This window comes from Pavona decussata, unplaced genomic scaffold (assembly GCF_977016875.1).
Source record: "Pavona decussata unplaced genomic scaffold, jaPavDecu1.1 SCAFFOLD_29, whole genome shotgun sequence".
Classification (NCBI taxonomy): Eukaryota; Metazoa; Cnidaria; class Anthozoa; order Scleractinia; family Agariciidae; genus Pavona; species Pavona decussata.
In genome coordinates, this window is record NW_028145452.1 from 1,882,501 (window position 1) to 1,906,207 (window position 23,707).

At 37.3% G+C, this 23,707-nt stretch overlaps 3 protein-coding genes across 4 annotated transcripts in view; 1 reads left to right on the plus strand and 2 right to left on the minus strand.

Annotated features, from left to right (window-relative positions):
* LOC146484894 (opsin-VA-like) overlaps nt 1–17,586 on the minus strand; it is a 19,509-nt gene extending 1,923 nt beyond the window's left edge. Inside the window, exon 1 of the mRNA XM_085104365.1 lies at nt 17,512–17,586. The gene's annotated coding sequence lies outside the window, so the exon portion shown is untranslated. The remainder of the gene's footprint in view (nt 1–17,511) is intronic.
* LOC146484895 (opsin-VA-like) lies at nt 8,099–17,596 on the minus strand. Of its 2 annotated transcripts, none has more exons than XM_085104364.1 (2): nt 17,512–17,596; nt 8,099–11,439 (listed from the first exon to the last, which is right to left on the minus strand). In XM_085104364.1, exon 2 carries the CDS (start codon nt 11,427–11,429, stop codon nt 10,404–10,406), a length of 1,026 nt encoding a protein of 341 aa, XP_084960490.1. In that variant the 5' UTR covers nt 11,430–11,439; nt 17,512–17,596; the 3' UTR covers nt 8,099–10,403. The 2 variants fall into 2 exon arrangements, with proteins under 2 accessions (XP_084960490.1, XP_084960489.1); XM_085104363.1 differs by lacking the exon at nt 17,512–17,596 and adding an exon at nt 13,788–13,991.
* Nucleotides 17,597–17,676: 80 nt separating this feature from the next.
* On the plus strand, nt 17,677–22,540 carry LOC146484896 (sperm-associated microtubule inner protein 10-like). The gene is made up of 4 exons (XM_085104366.1): nt 17,677–17,847; nt 19,347–19,440; nt 20,163–20,226; nt 21,541–22,540. The coding sequence occupies exons 1-4, from the start codon at nt 17,819–17,821 to the stop codon at nt 21,675–21,677; spliced, it is 324 nt and encodes a 107-aa protein (XP_084960492.1). The 5' UTR covers nt 17,677–17,818; the 3' UTR covers nt 21,678–22,540.
* The last annotated feature ends 1,167 nt before the right edge of the window (nt 22,541–23,707 follow it).

Genomic DNA, 23,707 nt, shown 5'->3' on the forward strand with positions numbered 1-23,707 from the left:
TCTAAGAGCTGCTGAAAGCCAGAGGAAGAATGTAACTGGTAACTGTTATTTCTCCAGATTAGGAATACATGAGTGTCTCAATGAGGTTAACTCTCAGCCGTCAAACAGCCTAAAACGTAGCGTTGAACAGTCAAAAAGGGGCAATTTTTACCTTCAACCGGCAAGAAAGTAGTTATTATTAGCCGTCAAACGTTTTCAAGGTCTTTCAAATATCTCTATTTCAGCTGCTCATCGCGGACGTCTTGCTCTCAAAGAATCATTTTAACTGCTAAACCAGTTTCCATGTTCCCAAATATACTCACTTTATTGTCTTTTCCACTTAAATTTGCGTCTAAACTGACATCACAACTAACTTCCGTTTAGAAGTACTTCTGGTTTCAAATTGTAAATGATTTACTATAATGATAACTTTTTTCTGACCAAAAACCAACACGAAGAACACAATTGTTAATGCTAAAAGACACAAAAGTTAATAATTATTAACTTGGACTCATGGAAATGATTTCCGCTTGATAACCGTCAACCGTCAAAGCCATCCCCCATTGAGACTCTCATATATTGATTGTCCTTATGACACTAAGAGGGCTGAACAAAAAAAATCGGAGAACCTTACATCACTGGTATTTCTATATGGATTGGGCCAATAATGGGAAAAATTCATCGGCCATTTGTTTCTGTTTTAACTTAAGAAACAATTTGTCACGAGATAATATAACCTGATGAAGTTCAATTCGCAGCATCTCCGCCTTCTTTTTGGTAGTACTTTGCATTTTATTAACTCGTGAATGCGCACATGCACCATGAACGGGCTAAGTAATGTGGGTAAATGTCACTCGCTCGATACGTGGTAAACTTTATATTAATTTAATCGGAATTTAATGGAAAAATCATAACTAAATGAATTCAAGAAGGCAATTAGGTAAATCGGTTTCAGTTGCTGGTAAAACAGACAACAAAATTCCGTTTTCTGGCTGGCAATTGAGGAACACGTAGTTCAGTTGCTGGCTGGCCAATAAGACAAAACACATTTCTGGCTGGGAATGCTGATTTTCAATAAATGCTTGCTGGCAACAACAAGGCTGAGTCCATCGCTTGCTGGTAGTGAGGAGCGGTTCTTTTTTCCCCTTGCTAGTTAATTATTAAGCCAAAAAGAATGTACATGCGCCTAAACAGCGTTACAGGACAACACACAGCTTTCCCGAAAAAACTGCCGTTGAGCACTCCTGATAAAAACACTACTTTTTAGAGAGGCTTTTTATTCGTAACTTGTTTTATATATATATTTTTAAACTATGACGATGTTTTTATTCTAGGTTTTAAGCCAACGATTAGATTAGATTATTATTAGATTAGATTAGATTAGATTAGATTAGATTAGATTAGATTAGATAAGATTAGATTAGATTAGATTAGATTGAATTAGATTATCACTCGTGTAAGTTTTTGATGTGATTTTCGTTTTGATACTATCCTATTGTAAAGCGCCATGAGCCATGGATATGGCGCTATTTAAATCTTATTATTATTATTATTATTATTATTATTATTATTATTATTATTATTATTATTATTATTATTATTTATTAACGTATTCGGTGTATGTGTGGTGTATGTATTCGCCATCAGCCGAGATTACGGGAAAAAAACAAAGACGTAAAATAAAGGGAAGGACTTAAAAGAAAACAGCTAGTAGGTGTGTTGTCTGCTAAATCCTTCCATTTAGCGAAACTAAGGGCAACTTATCAGGACGGATATTTTTCAAAAGTTCGACTTTCATATGCAGAACTGCTCTTTTCAGCAAACATCAAACGCAAACATGAAAACCTATAAAGGAGATTACCCTGAAAATCCGAGAGAATGACGTGAGTGAAAGAATAGGAAATTCCACAGTGCGATAAATCTCCCTTCGGTATCAAACGTAATCGATAAGATCAGGACGTAAACACTGAATTTACGCACAGCCGAACACAACACTTCACGCATTTCTCCGGCCGCAAAATTAAATGTGAAAATTGAATTAATTTTAATTAGTATATGGTCATGCAAATAAAGCTTATTGTTATTATTTGAGTATAAGTCCGTATTTAAATCTCCGAAGGCGCAAATAAAGACCTCATTTATTCAGGTAAAGTTGGACTCTGAGCAAAAGATAACAGACATTTTTAGAAACGTCCATTCTAGCATCGGAGCTGGTGAAAGCACATATAGAGCATTTATACTAAGCAACTCACAAGTGCGTCCGTTGAGCAGGAACGTCAGGGGAAAAGACCGGCTTAGCTCCCCCCCTCTCCTCCAAACACCCAGATAAATTATGAGTGCTCTCTAAGAAAGTTTTCTTCTCTTACAACCTCGTTCCCAGGTCTCTCCTCTTCCTTTTCCCTAGGGAGAGAGGGGACGGGAAAAAGAGAGGCCCTGGGAACGAGGTCGTCTTCTCGCGCATCAGTTTTACCTTTTGCAGAGTTTTACACAGTAATCACCAATCGCTCGAAAAATCAAGAGACTTCTGAAATCCAACGTTACTATATTGCGGCCAAATGTTTTAACAGATTTGACAGACGATGAATGGAACTTTTCACTCGAGTGATGTGTAGACTGTGGGAGCCTGCACTTTGCAGCTTACTCCTCTGATCTTGGGCTAAATCGCATGTTGCGATAAGTGCTCAAAGTAGATAAAGTTTGTGCCCTCAGATTTATTACAGTAATTAAAGCTTATGATTGCGATTCATCATAGAATTTTTGGAAGTTAAAAAGCAATGTGCCCAAAAATATATAATTAAAACAAATTAATGTTGAATTCTGACGCTGCAAGTGCCTTTTCACAACCTTTATTAGTCTGTTTACTACCTGTCAGTTTCCTTCGCTAACAGGCACTCCTATCTTGTGAATCGGAAATAAGAATCAAAATGGATTGAAATCAACCAATCTGAAGCCGTGAAAGCTGTCGAAATAAACTACTTGTTTTCTAAGACATCCGCTCCTTTTAAGCAATACAAATGTCCTTAGTTTATAACAATTTAGTGTTCCCGCGTTGTCACACAACAAAGCCACACAAATATGTCCTCAAGACCAGAGAAAAAAATTTCTCCTGCAGTCGGATTCTTACTGCCCGATTCCAAATTTAAAAAGAGAAAGAAAAATTTGTCGTCGTTTGTCTACGTCCTCCTTCAAACGTGAAATTAGGAAACTTCACATAGTAGTCCACGTTAAAGAAAAGGCAAAAACATGTACCTAAGAGTGTGATCCAGGTGCAAAGTTATTGTTTTACTTACTAAATCTACCGGTTTTTTTTTATGTTCTCGTTGCATCTTAAACTCCCAAATCAGTCTGTTTTTGAGTGACGGTGGGGGGGGGGGGGGGGTAGTTTTGTTTCACCGTTTTGCTAAGCCCCCTCAGTTGTTTTAGCCTTGCTACGGGCCTGTCCAGAACTATCAGCTACAAGTCTTTGCAAAATTTACGATCTAGCCACTGGGTTCAAGCACAGCCCGGGGTGCGAAAAATTCCAATCAAAAATTTTAAGAAAGTTAAATTTCTCCGTTCGTATTTCATATTTTTATCTACTTACCAAGACATGTTGATGGGAGAGTTGTCAGCGAAATCTATTTTGTAGATGAAAAAATTAATCATGATAAGGATCTTAGAGAAAATCGCTCTTAAATACCACTATTTCACATCTAAGGCAATCAAAACTCCGGAATTGTACTATCTAATGATCCGACTTTAAACCAAGCTTAGAGCTGATAAGGCTCTTGATCAGGGTGCCATCAGCTGCGTTGTCGTGAAATCTTGTATCGAGAAATCAGACGGTCAGGACTGTGGTCGGTCACGTGACCGCCCGCGAAAAGTTTCTCTCAATGAGCCGGCGAGGTGAACAGAGATTTTCAAGCTGGCACGAAAGCTAGTGAATGTGAGTGATTTGGCGCATTTTAATGCGGACTGGAAAAATCGTAAGTTAACAAGAATCTAACGAATCTCAAAATGGTTTCAAAAAAGCTCAAGAAGAAGAGGTCGATAATTTTTTCTAAAACTTGAATCGAAGTACAGATTGATCTACAGTAGAAATGTTCCCAAAAATTATACCAGAAGTATGACTTATTCAAGCTTAAACTATGGTATAATTAAATTTATTAAAAACTGCATAATTGCATACTGCAATGCGAGGGATTTGATTGGCTTAGCGGCCATGGTATATGAGCCATTATACCATGGCCGAGAAATGGTGACCATTAAATTGCCTTCTGGTCGTTCTTGCACAGCGAAATCAGTAAGACCTAGCAATATAGTTCTCGATTGTTTTTAATAAAACAATTATTCCACTTGCGTTTGTTGGATATGAGATGATTATAGCCAACTCGGCGCTACGCGCCTCGTTGGCTATCTATCATCTCATATCCAACGCGCGCTCGTGGAATAATTGTTAAATAAAACATGAACTTTTATTGGCCTAAGTTCGTGTGTAATTCTCGCAGTAACAGCGCTAGCTAGCACTGTCTTTCATCTCAGTAACTTGACGAACTGACGGAAATAGAAATTGAAGTCTGCCTGTCAATAATAAGCTTTTCATGAATTTTGTTTCGCCAAACGCAACTGATGCAAAAATAATACTTGGCCAATATCCAGCCCTCTTGATCTCATGTTTGGTCCGCAATAAACCAAATGTATTTAACAATTACTTAACCAGTTCTACTTACTTCGCTTCAGTTTGTTCATTTGTTATTTTACCTGATTCTCAGCACTCATATCTTCATTGTAGATTATACAAGAGCTGTTTCTGGCCTGAAAACCGATCTTAATCGAATGTCTCTCGAAGCTCTACTGACTCTGTGTCATTTAAGCTTTTACCACTTAAAGCTATCGCTAATGGTAGGCATAATAATAATGATCTTTCTTTATGCACGATAATGTTTAAAGTATAAAGCTTGTGGGTGGTGCATCATTTCAAGTAATGTGTTGAAAAAAGATCATACTCAAGATTCTCTGCTCGTCATTGGCTAGATTGGGATTTGTTTCATCTATCTAAATCCGCTGCTATTTTATGGTATTTTCAATTTGGAAAAAGATACTTGAATGTCATAATTTGTCAAATGATTAAATAAAGAGTTTCGAGTGGCACGGTTGTGTTTTTTCGTTGCAAGAACCGCAACCTTGAAAGTGTATTGAATTTGGAAAGTCGGAAAGAAAATCATGTTGCCGTTTTTAATAACCGTATTAACTTTAGACGGAATTTCATTGACAAATTTCAACATCAACTGTTGCAGTTGCATTAATACCAAAACCTGGTAACTTAACGACTGGTCATTCTATGATGTTATAAATGGATTTCCAAACAAATTTTTGATTCCGCTAGGTAAAATACAGAGCAATTAGTCCGCGACAAAAGAAAGGAGAACTACAAAGCATAAGAACAAGTCTTAAGCCTCGGCTTAAGAACAAAAGGTCATCCAAATGATTAATGGTTTTGAAAAGCTTCCTTCTACGAGTTCAAGATAAACTACAGATGCTTAAAGAGAGCGAAATTGCAGAGATGGTAACGGAAATTTACAGAATGTAGACATTTCATTTTTATCAGGATTGCACTTTTATAGTCTATGTACAGAAATGTGTTGTCCGTAATAGAAAGTAAGTGTGCGCAGCTCAGCAGCCCCTTACCTAGTTAACAGGTACTTCACTCAAATAATCAGAAACAAATTATCAAATTATACATAAAGATCCTAACTGCCAGGGAACAGAAAGGCTGGATATTTTAATACAAGAGTTAAACCGAGGAGTTGAACACAGCTACCTTAAGACAACTCCAACTTCACCCTTTGCTTTCTTTTAAATGCGATAACAAATCTTTTGTATTATCAAAAGATGACAAAAATTAGTATAGGACTAAATTTATCAAAACTCTCCGCTAATGTGAGTGCCGCAAATTGCTAGTTTAATGACGATTTCAGCTCTTTTTTAGCATAGCACTACCGATTAAATGATAGATGTCCCGCATTTTCCATCACGTCCATGAATGAGCTTTTTGATTTTAGCAACTGGCTGAAGAAAATAAAAAGCGAGATTGCGAACACTCATTCAAATATAGGTAAAGACGTAAACAACGCTAGCTATTAAAGTGACAAAAATTTAAATCGAATAGACCAAATACACCGTCGGTGGCAACTTCTAACAGTAGTTGCTTTTAGCAATCACTTCAACGATTTTTATGATAGACGATGCCGATTAATTAACAGCTGCCGGCCATATTATTTTCTTTCAGATGCATTAAAGATGGAGCGCTTTCATTGCCGGCCTTAAGAAGCAGATTGTTTTAGAAAAAGCTATACCACTCGGTGCATTTTAAAAGCAGAGATCACCAATAAATGTATTATCAATAGACATTGTCATATCCAGAAAAAAAAACACTGTTTAACAATAAAAGACTAACCACAGAAGTCTAGACATCAGTTTTAACACAGATTCAACTAGCGATATCACTTCACATACAAAATTCAACTGCTTTATACTGGGCTGAACATGTAATATGCTAGAATGTGATAAATTGGATTTTACATCGTTATGTAACTTTGCCCGCGTCACTGATGTGTCCATAATACTTCGGTTATTTTAATATTAAAATTGTTAAATTATATAATAATGCCGCTAGAGTTTAAGCGCTACCTTACGAAAATGCTGAGTCCGAATAAGCAAGCAGAAAAAAAAAGATTGTGTAAACGAAGAAGTCTGTAAATATTATTCTAAACTGAAACGTTCACTTTTGCATAAGAATTAGTCAAGATTTCACAGTTTATCCAAAATAAAAAAGCCAATAACACTTCTGAGAAGAAAGTTCTGTTGGCGAAGTAAAATCAAGTTCGTCTTGCTACGTGTATGGTCCATGAACCATTCGCCGCATCGTTCGCATGCTGAAAGATTTGCTCAGTGTGCCGAAAACATGTTCAGATTTGGAAAACTTGCATCCAGGACATTTTCCGGGCCGTTTTGGATTTACCATAATGCAAAATAATAAAATAAAAGGAGAAAGATACAATAAACGTGGAGCCATTACACGAGTGTGATCAGCCGGACTAAAGGCACGATAACAGACGCACAACGAACTGGTAGATATGTGTTACATTAGTCCATTAACAAACGTAACAACACTTTGTTTGAGTGTGTACACTCTTTGAGGTTGCAGAACTAGAGTGAAAACTTTCTTGATCTTTCGACAACAAACAAATATCAGAAAAGGAGGAAAACACTGCTATATCACCACTTTACATATAAAAGTCATCAACTTACTTCTCTTGCAGCTTCTTTACGTCTTCAAATCAAACGGGATTTTACACAAGATCGTAAATGATCTTAGCGAGACCCGCAGATCTTAATCGAATGGCAACCGAACACAGTTCCTCTGTCATTTAGGCTTTTACCATTTCTAGCGCTAATGGGTCGTAATCGAAAAGTCATCACTTTCATTTAATGTGTTGAAAATAATTCACCCTCTAAAATTAACTCGTTAAGACTCCAGGTTTGTTATTGGCCATATGGTGATGCCACACTGATGCCACGTACTTTTGCTTTTGGAAAATGATAATCGAATGCAACTGATAATTTTCGCAAGGTCTTAATAAATGATCAATGAACTTCAGTGTGATGGTCGCACGAAAATACTACAAAAACGTAAGAGTAGTGCTTCCGCAAGAAAAATGCTACATTTTTTTAGAGCATTGCTGATCGTGGAAAAATACGCCGCTTTTGCGACCGCACGCATGTTGTCTTTGGCTTTTTAAGCACTCCTTGAATTAGGAATTGGCCGCAGCTAAGAAAACAAAAATACGAAATCAAAAGCCATTTGATGTTTCTCCTCCTCTCCCTCCTTCTTATTCTCCTTCCCAAGCTGCATCGGGTCAAAATTGATCACTCGCTCTTTCTAACAGGCAAATGACAACTTTAGAAAATGAAACAAAAGATGTACACTGGCTGCAAAAAGCGTAAAAAATTTTAACAGAATTTATTAAAATTCGAGTGATGTTCGTGTTCAATAGCAATGACTTTTCCTTTACTTTAGACACGATTAAAAAAGTGATCTAATACATTATTGAATATTACTACACACCTTCCTCTTCGCCTTAGAACTAAATAGGACTGATTTTGGTAAAAAAAAAAAACCCTTTTTAAACAAAACAGGGGAAGCTATTGATGAATAGCAATCGTGCTTTTCACTTGAAGTCAATTAAGGGCTACTCTTATTTTCTTTTGAATAAGATTATTGCTTTTTCGAAAAAACTTTATTGTAATTATCGTCTTTCCCTGGATGTGTTTTGAAGAAGCAAATATCAATAATATAATTTTATCCGACAGTATACATCATATTCAGAAAAAGACGCTTTCTGATCTCGAAAGGTATGAAAATCAAATTTAGCTGGCTTCGTATTGACAGTTCTCAAAGATCTAATAAAAATTGGACATTTGAACACACTGAATCGGCGCCTTGATAACTTATAACACAACTGATTCAAATAGAATTTTTTAAGTGCAACATGTTAAAACAAATTAGATTTACATTTCTTTCACTTCGTAATTACGAGAAATGTAACGAGATCCTTTTTGAAAACCATATTTTATATGAAAAAGTCATCTTAATAAAGATTATTATTATTTAACCATCTTTTTTGTTATTGAAATTTTTGAATTACATGCTAATGTTAATGTTACCCTTTCAAAGTGCTCTTCAAATGATCTGATTATGAGTTAACTCTAAGTATGATATTAAAAAAGGTCCACTTGTGCATAAGAATTACTCATTTTAGTCAAAATAAAAAACTAAATGTTAAGAAAGACACTTCTCATGGACGAGTTCTCTTGTCTGAGAGAAAAAACTGAACTAATATTGTAAAAGGATGTAAGTAGAGGAAATATAGTAGTCGGCAAATTTTACAAATTGATACAAATATTTCCCATCTTCAGCGTCGTCGTTGCCGTCTACTTGTCGTCATTATCGTTTTCGTCGTTGCTGTTGTTGTTTGTTTGTTTGTTTGTTTGTTTTGTTTTTTGATACACTGATGTCAGTGGCATTGCTGGTGGTGACACTACACCTGTCGGGTGACAACAAGCCACCTTACTAATTCCGTGGACTCTTCGGAGGATTCTTGAGGTTCTTAAAGTATTGTTTTTTGACTCGCTTCTTATCTATTACTTTTATCAACATTATCATTAATGCAATTAACAATAAGTCCACGAGCACGCGTTGGATATGAGATGATAGATAGCCAACGAGGTGCGTAACGCCAAATTGGCTAAAATCATCTCATATTGTTTTTATAATTACTGAAGGAATTACCCTGTTTTAAATAAAAGCCTCTTCTTCTTCTTCTTCTTCTTCTTCTTCTTCTTCTTCTTCTTCTTCTTCTTCTTCTATCCAACAAGCACGAATGGAATAATTGTTTTATTAAAAACAGCCAAAAACTATTGCTAGAACTTGCCGAATTTGTTTTGCAAGAACAACCAGAAGACAACTGAATGGTTGTATTTCCCATTCATGATATAATAGCTCATATACCATGGCCGCTTAGCCAATCAAATGCCTGGAATTGCATTATACAATGATCCAGTTGTTAAAAAGGTGATCCGCTTAAAGGGTAACCTTAAACCTCAAGATCCTCCTTTTCAATTATTTCTTCCATGGAAACATTCAATAAAGCATGATATTATTGTTGTTGTTGCTGTTGTTTTTGCTTTTGTTATTACACATCTCAAGCAGTTTAAGGCCTGGGTTAAGGGCGTTTAAGAGGAAAAATGGTTCATTCAGCACAACTTTAACAAATTGAATGACACTGAACTAAAATTTGGCAGATAAAAAGGTTTTATTATTCTTAACATTTCTAAGCATAATAAGTAGCGCTATACCTAGATCACGTGGCATGTCACGTGATCGTTTTCGTAAAAAAAGCAAAGATTTGACAGGTAGGCGACGGTTTTAAGAGAAAACAGCACACAAAAACGCGTTTCTAATAAAGATTAAATATCTGCAGCCCTTCACGTTTGGAATGGTCGTCCATTGTTCTCCAGAAAAAAATTGTCAGGACAAAGGTAATTCTTAGTCGAAATTCAATCTTTGATTGTTAATTTCTCCAATTTAAAAACTTGAGGATAGTCATTCCAAACGTAGAATGTTCAATAGTTTAAATCTACTTTGGAAACGCTAATTCAGTTATCTATATAAATAAAATTTTAATTTTTTGGTCACGTGATTTTTCACGTGATCAAACTTATGCGTTAAGGCAAAGGAAAGCATGGAGTTTTATATTCAGGGGAAATTTCATCCTGTTCTAGGCAGAGAAACCGAAGATATAGGGGATCATTCATAATTTCTGAACACCCTTCAAACCCAGGTCTTAAACTGCTTGAGTTATAGTCAATCTGAAGAGTGTAGCTTATACAGAGAGGTTTGATACGTCTAACGTTTTTAACGTTGGTGGATGTTGGTGGATGATATAAGGTTTAGCAGAGCACGCTTCTTCCCATGGGGTGACTTCTACTGTAGGATGAACCTCATTCTTCTTACAGCAAAGCACACGAACCATTGCGCTCCGAAGTTTTTTGTACGTCAACATATAAATGAATGGATTGTAGCATGCAGAAGATTTGGCTATGTATGCTGGAATCGAGGCAGCAATACCGCTGACCAGATCTGGGTCATAAATCGCCACCAAAGAAGAGACGGCGTACGGCGACCAAGCAATCAGAAAACCTGCTGTCATGATAACTGCTATCCACGCCATTTTCCTCTCCGCTAAAAGGGTGTCTTTGGTGACGAAGGCATTCACACCCCAGCTTCCCTTTGCTTTCTCGCTTAACTTACGGATAACTTTATAAGACTTAAAGTGGCAGAAGACGATCACAGATACGGGTAGTGCAAAGCATGCCAGCATCAAGCAGATGGTGTATGAGAAATCACTTGCCTCTCTTGATCTCCAGTTTACAGAGCAGCTCGTTCCAACTCCTTCCTGTACGTAGCTAGACCAACCAAGAACGGGCGTGAAGCTCCAGAAGAATGAGTAGCACCACAATAGCGTGGAGAGTAGCAAGGCTTTTTTCCGACTGAATTGTGCTTCTCCTTTGTCATAGAGCTTGCATAGTGTAAAGTACCGTTCATATGCAACACCAGCAAGATTCGTCAACGATCCAAGCGCAAAAAAGGTCGTGAGAAAACCATAAGCAGTGCATCCCGCCTCGCCGAACAACCACTCACCTCGTGCGTTTGATAAAACTAGCAGCGGAAGTGCTACGATTGAGTATAAAAGATCGCCAGTCGAAATGTTGAGTATGAAGATGTTGGAAGCATCCAGGAGCCGACTGTTCAGGAAGTACGCGAAACAAACGCTAAAGTTGAGGATAATACCGCAAATCCCAATAACGGAAGAAAGAGCTGCGAAAACTGTGAAGACAGTCCTCATCATAAGCCCTGACCTGGTCAGTAAAGAGTAGAAACAATTATTGTACTGTCAATCTATCTGGTAGGAAGTTTTTTTCTGTTGAAACTACTCTAGCTTTTCTCAAGTAAAGGCTGTATGGGCTTCGAATACTTTGGCGCCAGAGTGTTTCGCTTTTTTCTTATCGAGAAGCGGCGGTGTCGCAAATTTGTCATGATGCGACCTGATGCGATTTTTTTTTTTGCTTTGCTCACCACATCGGCTTAGCCATCGTGGCTCGTTCTCTTAGTAACCGCTCACGGGAAACAATCTGACAACAGGATAGACGTTGCTCTGTGTTAACTGCGGGATCCGATGGTTTACTATTCGAGCACGACTTTTCCTAGGGCGTCCAGAGTCTGAAAAAAGAGTGTGTGCGTGCCGAAAGACAACTTATTGAGAGCTGCATAAAGAGGAGGCGAAGAGCGACCTACCGTCTTTCTCAGATATCACAGAAGACTTTTATGCCATGCCGGCAACCATCAGAGTAAAAATCTAATTTATTTTATCTTCGGAGAAACTCGAAGATATGGAATTTGAATGGTGGAGAAAAAGTGGAACAGCCAACAGTCTCTGATTGATCGAGAAAGGGACCTCAGTGTTCAAAGAAAGAGGTGATACTAACTAAAATCGACGTAGGGGTTTATCCATTTACTAAAAAGCTGTGCATAAAGGACAGTTTTGTGTGCTCCCGAGGAAGGGGGGAGGGGTACTCGTCGGCATTTTTGGTGGGAGCTGTGTAGCTCGGTTATCCAAACCCTGACCTTTATAGTTCAGACCAAAATATGTAATTTTCCGGTACGAGAGGGGACGGGAAGGGGATAGAACGTGGGAACAAGGTTGTCTTCTTTTCCATTTTACCTTTTACAGAGTTTACACGGCACACAGTAGCAAGCGGGATAATTTTTTTGAAAACAACTAAGAAATAGTGATGATGATTTTATTTTGCAAGAACGACCAGAAGACGTTAAAGGCCGCCATTTCTCAGGCATGGTATAATGGGTGGTATCCCCTTGGAGCTAAGCCAATCAAACTCTGGAATTGTATTATCCAATGATTTAGTTTTAAAACAAGGTTAGAGCCATGAGGCTCTTGATCGCTACATTGAACTACACTTCAACATTTTCAGTCCTTATATATAACGTACACGTACGTAGAAAAACGTTTGAATGCAGAGGTCCCCACAAGGCAGGAATTAAACTTGCTGGTAATTTTGCTGCATCTCTCTTGTGAAAGACCTCGTGTCAGGCGTCACTTGAACGTGAAAATACAAAACTGAATGCAAGGCTGGCACTACGGCAAAGGGCAGATTTATTAGTGGCCAATATTTCGACTAATACACGTACGCCAGGAGCCCAGGTAATGGCTCCTGCGTACGCTTAGTAGCTGCGTTGTCACGAAATCTTAATCTTGTACCCAGAAAGCACAGCGTGGGCCATGGTTGACGCTGGTCACGTGACTGCCCGCGAAAAGTTTCTCTCACTGAGACGGCGGGGTGAACAGAGATTTTTCAAGCGGGCACGAAAGCAACGGAAATGTGAGTGATTTGGCGCATTTTCATGCGGACTGGAAAAATCGTAAGTTAACTAGAATCTAGCGAATTCCATTGAAAATGTTTAAAGATCAAGAAGCAGAGGTTGTAATTAATTTTACAACTTGAATCGAAATAATTGATGAACACTGTATAGTATTCCCAAAAATTATACCAGTATGACTTATTCCAACTTGAACTATGATATAATTGAATATATAACGTGAACTTTTATTGGTCTCAGTTCATACATAATTCTCGAAAAAAACAGCATAATGGTCTTTTATCTCGGTAACTTGACCCAGACGGAAATAGAAATACAGCCTGTTTGTCAATAAGGAGCTTAAGCAGCGACGACGGCAACGGTAACGAAAACGTCACTGACCTTTATTTCATTTGTGTTTCTTCGCGATTATTTCAACTCGCTCAACTTCTACAGAAACGGCGAAATATCCAGAAACCAAATTGGTAGGAGTGGCATTCAAGTTAAGAAAGAAAAGGAAAAATTCACCGTCGTGTGCTCACGTTCTCCAAAAAACCTAGAATTTGGTCATTTCACGTTGCTTTGCAGAGGACGGCAAAGAAATGTACCAAAACGTAAAACGCACTTGCAGAGGGATTGTTTTTGCTCATTAAACCTATTCGGTTTTGTGGTGTTGTCGTTGTGGTCGCCATCGTTATTGCCTAAGCTCTCTAACAATACGTTTTCAGTTTAGTTTCGCCAGACACAACTGACGCAAAAATAATACTTGGCCGCCAATATCCAGTCAATAACCCAGATGTGTTTAACAATTACTCCAGTTCTACTTACTTACTTCGCTTCAGTTTGTTCATTTGTTATTTTTCCTGATTCTCAGCACCCATATCTTCATGGTAGATTATCTGAGAGCTGCTTCTGGACTGAAAACCGGTCTTAATCGAATGTCTGGTCTCTCCACTACTGACTCAATGTCATTTAGGCTTTAACCACTTAAAGTTATCGCTAATGGAAGGCATAAAGTTTGTGGCTTGTGATTAATTGAAACATCACTTCAACTAATGCGTTGTAAATAGATCATACTCCAAAGATTCTTGGCTTGTCATTGGCTAAGTTGCGATTAAATCTTCAGCTGCTTTTTTATCTGTATTTTCGGTTAGGAAAAAATACTCGAATGTCATAATTTGTCAAATGATTAAAAGAACTTTGTGGTTGCACGGTTATGCTTTTTCTCTGCAAGAACCGCAACCTCGAAGGTGTATCGAATTCTTATAACCTCGGAAAAAAGAAAATTTGACCCATTTTATAACTGATTTCTCTGTCGACGGAATTTCAGTGACAAATCTCAACATCAACTGCTGCATTAATATGAGAACTTGGCTACATAACGACTCAGTGGTCATTCTATGATGTTATAAATGGATTTCCAAACAATTTTTTTGATCTCGCTAATTAAAATACAGAGCAATTAGTCACAGAAAAGAAAGGAAAAGTCCAAAGCATAAGAAAAAGTCTGAAGCCTTAAGGACGGTGGCTACTTTTGTTACTGCGCGTAAGTTCTGCGCATCTCGAAATACCCGAGTTTCCTATGGGTGGTGCCTACTAATACAGGGATATTTTTGCGCAGTTTAAAACTAAGCGGAGTGCAAGTGCTCTTGGTATCCAAAAAGAAAATTGGAGGTAACCATGCATTTTTCAGAGATAAAAAGCTTCAATTTTGAACAAAACCCCATACATTTCTTTGTATTTTACTGAATAATTGTTGCTGAATTATCTCTAAAAAATGCGTGGTTACTCCCAAATTCCTTTTTGGATTTCAATAACCCTTGCTAAGATCTGCTTTCCCCGCATAGTGATCAACCAAACAAAAACACTTCTCTAATAGTAGGCACCGTCCTTAAGCAAAAAAAACGGTCGTCCAAATGATGTATGGATAACAAATACGCAAGGAAAGCGAAATTGCAGAGACAGTAAAAAAAATTGAGAATGTAGGCATTTCTTTTTTATCAGGATTGCACTTTTATAAGCTATGCACAAAAATTAGTGGTTTGTAATAGAACGTACGTGTACAGAAACAAATAATCAATTACACATAAAAATTCTAACTGCTAGGAGGCAGAAAGGCTGGCTATCAAGAGTTGAACACGGCCACCGTTAAACAACTCCAGCTAGTGGCCCGGAACGTAACTCGAGCCCTGTGATCTGTTTTAAATGCGATAAAAATCTTTTGTACCAAAAAATATTGCCAGACGACAATGACATCCACTGACGAGACTGCCACCATTTGCTAGATAAATGAGGATTTTAACGCTTTTTAGAACAACACACCGATTAATTGATAGATCTATGTCCCTGTATTTTCTATCACGTCGTCCATGCAATGAAGAAAATAAAAATCGAGATTACAACCATTTTTTAATCTTCCTTTTCTTCTTCCAACCCGTTTAAATTAGAAGGTGAAGAAATGGTGATCACTCATTAAAATTTACAAAGGTAGGATAAGGTAAGGCAAGGCACTGTAAGACTTATAAATAAATATAGCTAAAGTACGTAAACAACGCGTACGCTAGCTTTTAATGTGACAAAAATTTAAATCGAATAGATCAAATACACCGTCGGTGGCAGCTTCTAACAGCAGTTGCTTTTAACAATGACTTCAAAGATTTTTATAATGGATCGGGTACCGATTAATTAACAGCTGCCCACATATTCCTTCAGATCCATTAACGAGCGCTTTCATTGCCTTTTGAAGCAGGTTGGTTTTTTTGAAAACACTATAGCACTCGGCAATAAATACATATATTATATAGACATTATCATGCGCCAGAAAAAAAAAAACACTACTAAAACCAGATAAAAAAATCTAACCACAAAAATTTATACATTTTAACTGTGTTTGTATGGACCACTGTGACAAAATAAAAGTACCGGATCCTGTAGTGAAGGATCTAATCAGCAAAAAAACTTTAAAGCAAATAATCTAAAAAAAGAGCAAGGCTGATTTCACGGTCAGGGAAGTATATTTTTCAATATTTCGAAAGGCACGGCCTTTCTTCTTCAGGGTATGTTTGAGACTGACCCTGTGGCAAGATACGTTACAATTTTAAACAGTTACAATAGATACCTGAAAAAAGGCTAAAGTTACATAAACAAAAACGTTACAATTTGAAATTTGAAAATACAACTGATAAATCCGTATAAGCAAATTAGCTCACGTTACAACGTGGTAGACGAAAACAAATTACGTAACAATGAGTTAATTACATAACTTAGGAAGATGAAAGACGGGAAAAATGTTCATGTCTCATCTCTCCTAAGGGAACCTAAGGGTTCAATAGTTTGACCTCTGTCGATGAGGTATGCCTCTCTAGCTTTGCGTACACTGTCATGATTAGATTTGATGAGTTCGAGAGGAATAAGTACATTTTAACACAAACTTAACTAAGACATCACACACAAAATTCAACTGCTTTATGCTGAGCTGAGCTGAACATGTAATAATCTAGAACATGGTGAATTGGATTTTACTTTTCAGTCGTTGTGTACTTTTGCACATTACAGTGTGTCCATAATACTTTGTTAATTTGATTAAAATTTTTAAATTATAAAATAATTATGAAGTATAAGCACTATCTTACGACTGTGATGCCGGATCCGAGTGAGCGAGCAGAAAACAAGAAGATACTCCAAACGAAAATAAGTCTCAGATAAATATGATTCTAAAAAATGTTCATTTTTGCACACTACTTTGTAAGAGTTAGTCAGAAATTTTATCTTAATTAAAAAAGAGACGATAACACTACTAAGAAGTAAGTTCTGTTGGTGAAAATATTAAAAAAAAAAAAAAAAACAAGATCAAATGTTCAATGAGACAAAGAAAATTTCGCCGACGGGAATCGAATGCACTGATCACGCATCCGCCGTACCGTTTTCCATGCAGTCGCTTGCAGTAACCACGTTTACTTGGTTAAGTATCTAACCGGCGCGTCCCCATATTGCTAGGATCAGTAGTGTTGAAAGCGCAATGTAATAGTAAAGAAAATAGATGGCGAATTTCAAGTTCGGTAAACTTAAAGAAAAAGAGGATTTAGTTTTTTTTTAATTATCTTCTGTTTGTTGGTTTTGTACCGCGCCGATAATCATGTACATCACATCGAGAAATTTTAACTGATTAACCCTACACTGTAGTTTGTTTTTAAACTTAAAATTTTCTTTCTTTTATTTTAATATATACCGCCTTTTCCTCTGAGGCTGCTTTCAATAGCTTAAAGCTACCTGCAGCTCCTCTTTTTTTTTTTTTTTTTAATTTTTAATGTAACTAGTGAAGCACGTTTTGTTGTTGTTGTTAGATGTAATGTTAAAATCTGACTCCTGAAGGGAATAGAGAGTGGAGACGAACTTAAAGTATCGAGATGTTGGAATATTTTCGATGGTTTATTATCTCCACACAAAAAAATAGTCCACCTAACGTTATGCAATCGAATGTATTGTATTATCCTTCTGTACGGTAATTTCAAGTGCTGTATTCTAAAATTACTTGTATTTGTTTGTAATATTTGTACCTGTATATCCATCTGTAACATCAGGCTTGTTACGTGGGTAATGACTTCCATTCAGGGATTATGCGAGGGAGAAATGAAAGGAGAAATGCTTTCTTTGACGATGCACGCCTTTTGTGCCTATTTTGGCCTGTTAGGACTGGACGCGACTCGTACGCAGTACCCCTCGATTGAAGTAGCGTTTCCTTCGAGACGTTCGAGAGCCCTCGTTTTGACACTAAATTTGGAATTGTCTCGAAGGCTGGTTTGGTTAATTAAAACCTCTAAACGAACGTTTTCACTTACACGAGTGAATTTGGAGCTAGAGGACATGGCAACTGACACTCAAACGAGACACAGGTAACTTCAGCTCGTCATTTTAAGTATTTTTGTGTAAGTTGTCAAGGAGTTTTTTTGTTTTGTTTACAGTCGAGAGTTAAGTTAAGCTTAAGCTTATGTAGCGGGATATAAAGCTAACTTTTTTTGCGAAGGACGTGCAACTTAAAATAGCGTCTTATGCTCGTAAAAAAGTAGTAGCCAATTGCTCATTAATCCCCTAACGATTGAACAACTCCAACTCTTTATATGTCCAAACAACTAGCTGTATATAGCTGATTGGCCATGGGTCACCCTGTCTTAAGGCTGGTTTCCATATGATCGCGGATCGCAGATCGCAATAAGGTCTGCGATCGTCTGCGATCATATGGACACCAGCCTTTAGATAGAACATGGTTCTATCTTCTGCGATCGCGATCGCAGGATCGCTACGATCGCAGAAGTAGTTTCCATATGATCGCAGACCTTATTGCGATCTGCGATCCGCGATCATATGGAAACCAGCCTTTAAATAAAGTTCACTTACTTACTTCACTTACTGCACTCAACCGAGCATAAATTTCATCTACCATTTTACTCGGAAGATCCTAAATGGACAATTGAGTGTATTGCTCTAAAAATGAAATGAAGGGAGTACAAAAGAGGTGAATGCAAATGGAACGCGAAGGTACTTATCCTGTATTGAAATCCCCAGTCTCTCATCTTGCGTCAGGTATTAAATTTGATCAAGCTAATAAACAAATTTCTGTCAATTAATATGCACTTTAACCGCTTTTAATGACTCTCAGTGTATTGTCTTTTGGTATTGGTATACTGTACACTATGTGAGGCCAACTCAGAGGGGGGACTATAAAAATGTTTGGGTGGGGGTGTGCAGCTTGGAGGACTCTGAAACCATTACTCTAAACCAGACCAAGTTCAGCTGCTTTTTGGATCACTACACTATTATAGACCAAAACTGCCTATATTTCTTAATACCGCCTATCCCAGACTAAACTGCTGGAAAACCTGAAAACCATACTCTTCACAGAGGCAAAACATATGGGTTTCCCCCCCCCCTAACCCTAACCCTAACCCCCTCCCCCCCCCCCCCCCCAAGCTGGGTCAATTAGTGTAGCGGACCTCTTAGAAAAAACACGTTTGGATCAATAAAAGTGGTGGAAGATGTAGTGGAAGTAGTGGAAGATGCAGTAATGTAAAAAATGATTACCTTGCATATTCATTGATGATGACGACATGGAGTTGTCAAAATGTCAGATTTGCTTATCGCTTATTTTGTCTTAAAATGTGTCATGATATTCAGCGGTATTATTACATTTCATTGTTGCCTAGTAACACACGGTACATGCGCAGTGTCGTATTACAGGAGAACCATGTGCTTTAGCCTAATGGCGGATTTTGTAAACTTTTTTGTGTTTATTAAATAAACTTTTGTGAGATTTCAAGACAAAATGTTTGTCAAAATCTGCAGTTATTGGAAGCTTAAATTTTATACCTAATGTTGTTTCTATCATTTTATTTAGTCTACCCATCTGGTCACGTCATCATCCTCAAATCCCACAGCGATATGTTCCACCGTGGACACAAGATATGAAAAACAGAAGTCTCATTCTTGAGGTAATATGAGGCCTCTTGGGAAAGAAATGTAATGTTATGTTTGGGGCGCTGTCACGGATAGTTTGCTGTATTTTCATCAAAACTGCTAAAAGTGCTTTTTCATTACCATGAAATTGATCTTATATACAGCTGTAGACCACCAGGAGGAAAATGTTAAGTGATTTCTCCAAAGAATAACAACTAATTGATCAGTTTTAGTCAGTTTTTTCTCCCAAAAACACATACAGTACAAACTGGAAAAAAGGTCAAATTTTTCACGTTGCAATCCATTTCCATCCTTGCCACCCGCAGCCAAAGAAAATTAGTATTAGTTTCTGTGCACTAGTAGGGTTGTTGTTAACAAAATGGAACCTTTTTTTAACATTCTCATAATTTGATATAAATATATTTTTGGCCATTCAAAAATGACACTATATATAATGTAGGTAACAGTCTGTCCTTTAAGCCATCTATCATATATTCACCATGCTTAAACCATACATCACATTTCTTTCACATAATTATACCACTTGTCAACATTCAAATCCTAGCAGCCTCCTGTAGTTCAATGGTAGAAATCGGAAGCTCATAGGTTCAACTCCTGTTGGGAGAAGTCAGATTTCCTTTTCCCAAGTGTGCCTGTGTTACTGCCTGAAAAAACACATCTATCGTAATGTCTCTTTCTGTAAAGCACACCATCAAGGTCCTGTAATACTTATTTTGACCTCTTTTCTTTTCTCCAGAATTGTAAACTGTCAAACTATCCTTATGGCCCTCATGATACAAGCATTTATTTGGTGCATAGAGGTGAGATCATTTTTTCCAGCTATCATCGTCACCATGCATTGTTCTGGCTCATACAGATCATTACCAATTTGCCAGTGCCATCTTCGTCACACCCGAGCATTACAGGCCTCCTGTAAGCGGACACCCTTGGGACCAGAAAAAGTGCTCACTTAAGAGAAGTGTCCACTTATAGGAGTTTAAAAATGTAGAGTTTGTATGAAGCGGAGAACATGACCAAGTGTCCGCTTACGAGAGGTGTCCGCCTATGGGAGGTGTCCATAAGCGGAGGTTCGACTGTATTACGCTTTATCAGCACCTCTGATGCCTTAATGGAAACCATTGATCCTTCTAATAAGTCTTATTAGAAGAATACAGGACTTGCATAATTTGCGTATAATTATATGAACCAGGGAATTGACGTACACGAAGCTGACAACCAGTTAGTGGATGGTCAATTTTGAAGAGCATCTGACCTTTGTGTGGGAGACTAAATGGGTGCAACTTCCATTGGGATTCAAAATCATTGCCATCATCACCATCAACACCATGAAGAAAAATTTAGCCATCTCATGTTAGTTTTGATAAAAATCTCAGAGGGATCTTGTCTCAGAAGAGTGTATGCAGTTCTCAAGACTAACTGACTACAGAATTATTCACAATTTTATTCCTTTGGTCAATTACATGTAGAAAACAAAATTAATGAACTAGAAAATGAGAAGAGTTTGTTTGTTCAAGCACTATAGTTGGTCATTTCAGTATTTACTACCTTTTTCAGGGTACAAAAACTATAGCACAGTTAGGTTCCTTAATAATATTAACTTCCTTAATAAATTGTGCTAAGTTTTTGCACACTGAAGAAAGCAGTAATGCCAAAACACTGGCTTTAGTCTGGCCATCCAAGCAAACTCCTGTAATCATTTAGAAAAACATTAAGTTGTTTTAGAACCACTGATGTATTTTTTTTTTTTTTGCTTGTTTTTGTTTTTGTTTTGTTTTTTTTACTTTGCCCTAATTGCTTGGCTAAACTCCTTATTAATAAAATTTTTGGTGGGATGTACCCCTCAGCTCTCCAAACCTGTACCCTTTTTCAGACCTGGTCTTCTAAAATCATATCCATTTCCTGACATGATTTCTAGAATCCATACCAATTTCTGTAAAATCCATACCCGTTTTCGGGCTTTCAGGCCAAAATTGTTCAAAACCTATACCCTTTGGCCCCGCACATACCCTTTATAGCTTGTATAGGGGAGTACTGGGCCCCTGCAGGGGAGCGCTAAACTGCTTTCCTCTGTAAGAGAATCAAGATGTTGAGTTCAAATCATCTTTTCCCTGCAGAGCGACTGAACAACGTTGAACCCCAAAAGATGGTGGACAGCAAATCAATCAGAGTACCACGTGAGAGGTTACTTAGACCTTGGTTCCATTCTCCTCTCTCTCGGTTCCAGAGCAGTTTGATGTTCAGGAAGTCATAACATTGCAGAGTGCCAACTGATCACGTGTCTCAAGAAGAGTGTATAATAGAGTTCAAAAGCGTGACGTCACCAATATTTGAATTTTTGAAATGATAGGATTTGTTAGTATATTCTGAAAGAGCATGATGAAAAATGCCTACTTGCTAAAAATCAGCATCTCATTGTAATTTGGGGCAAGATATTAGCTCTGTTGTGCCCTGATGACTCCATACAATTCCTTCTAATTTTGTCTCAGTTCTTATCATCGGGGCATAACAGAGATAATATCTTGGCCCCAAATTGCAAAAAGATGCTGATTTTTGGCAAGTAGGCATTTTTCATCATGCTCTTTCCAAATATAGTAACAAATCCCATAATTTCATAAATTTAGTTTTTGTGACGTCATCACCTTAAAACTCTATATGTTATTTTTCACACGGATGCACTATAAAAGTGCTCTTCAGTCTGCTACCATCTGCACAAATTCCAAAACCGGCCCTTCAAATTCTGGTTTGCCATTACATGTAATTTTGTGTTCCTCCAGAAAATCATTTTTCATAATTTTTGAAGCATTAAAAAAGGTTTGAATTCACTCAACTCATTTCAGTCCATGGATTTTCCACAGTAGTCTAAAAGCTTGTCAGTTTTGTCCATCTTTCTTTTTGACTGCTATCGCATGTATGAAATTGATGTGTTTTATAATTTTCTCTGAATTTTGTTAAACCTTTTTTTAAAATACAGGGATTAAATGTCAATATTTGCTAGGGTTTTTAGTAAGACGTTTTGCACACGTGTAGAGAAGTTGATAATTATTACGTAATTACTAATAATTACTCATTGTTACTAATTCTGTGAGATGGTTTATAAAATGTTTGAGATTTGAATTGTGCTGTTAAATTTGTGCCCATTACATAATATATACCAAGTAACATATCAAACACGAGGAAGAGTGTTTCCTCCGATTTCCAAACACCGAGAAGTAGGTTGGAAAAATGAGGCACAGCCGAGTTTTTTTTAACCAACTTTGAGGTGTTTGGAAATAAGAGGAAACCCTCTTTTGAGTGTTTGATGTAGCTTCTCAAACTATTGATAATTCTTAGAGTAATTCGAAGCAAAAGTTCACAAAATTTTATGATAATTAAGACCACATTTCTAAACCTCCTTCACGGTAGTGATTTGCTTTGTTTTGGCTTGATGAATTATTAATGAGTTTGAGAAACTACTCTCCAAGCTTAACTCGATCCTCTGATACACAAAGAATTGTCTTGAGGTTAAGTAAAAGAAGTTCAGCTAATTGACGGTTTGCATGTGACGTCATGGCGGCCATGTTGGTGGACAGGAACAATAAGAGTTTTCTCCTCTGGGACTTAACTTCCATTTTTATACAAACTATGTGAGCAAATTTTCTTTTGTTTTGTCCATCAAGATGGCGGCAATGCAAACCACCTATAATAGGGCAAGTTCTCCATCATTTCACACCGTGGTGTGACCGTTCAGTGGTGGCAGGCTGTTTACCCAAGTGTCGGCTAAAAAATATTCTTCCAAATTTTACAATATACTCAATATCACCACAGCGGTATAAAACCTTGGTTGCTAATTCGGTTAACAGGGTTTATTCTAAAAACTAAGCCAATTTAATTTTATCAGAAAGGGTCGTAGAAAAAGACGCATGTTGTTTGTCAGGGCACAGTTGTTCAAAGCCCGATTAAGCTAATCGTGAACTTTGATTCAACTTTATTTGCTAACCCATACCAATTCTTCCAAAAGATTTTTGTCCCTCAGTTTTGCCTTAAACTTTTATAAGAACATTTTATTGTAGAAACGTCGCGCATAAGGCGAATTGTGTAATTACATTACAAAAGAATAAACCTAGTAACATTACAGCTTGTCAACTTGATCGGGACTGGGCATTACATTTTAAAATTATTTTAAATTTACATTTTTACATTTTCAAATTACAACTAATTTACAGCCTACAATTTCGATATGGTAAAGAGTTCACCACAAATAATCAATAATGTTGGAAAATATCCAGCTAGAGACAATGAGCT

Bases quoted from the DNA above. Each gene is read 5' to 3' on its own strand.
- LOC146484895 (XM_085104364.1), bottom strand. From the start codon at position 11,429: ATGATGAGGACTGTCTTCACAGTTTTCGCAGCTCTTTCTTCCGTTATT.
- LOC146484896 (XM_085104366.1), top strand. From the start codon at position 17,819: ATGGCAACTGACACTCAAACGAGACACAG. The intron at 19,441-20,162 runs GTAATATGAGGC...TCTTTTCTCCAG, and splicing joins ACAGAAGTCTCATTCTTGAG to AATTGTAAACTGTCAAACTA. The intron at 20,227-21,540 runs GTGAGATCATTT...TTTTCCCTGCAG, and splicing joins CATTTATTTGGTGCATAGAG to AGCGACTGAACAACGTTGAA.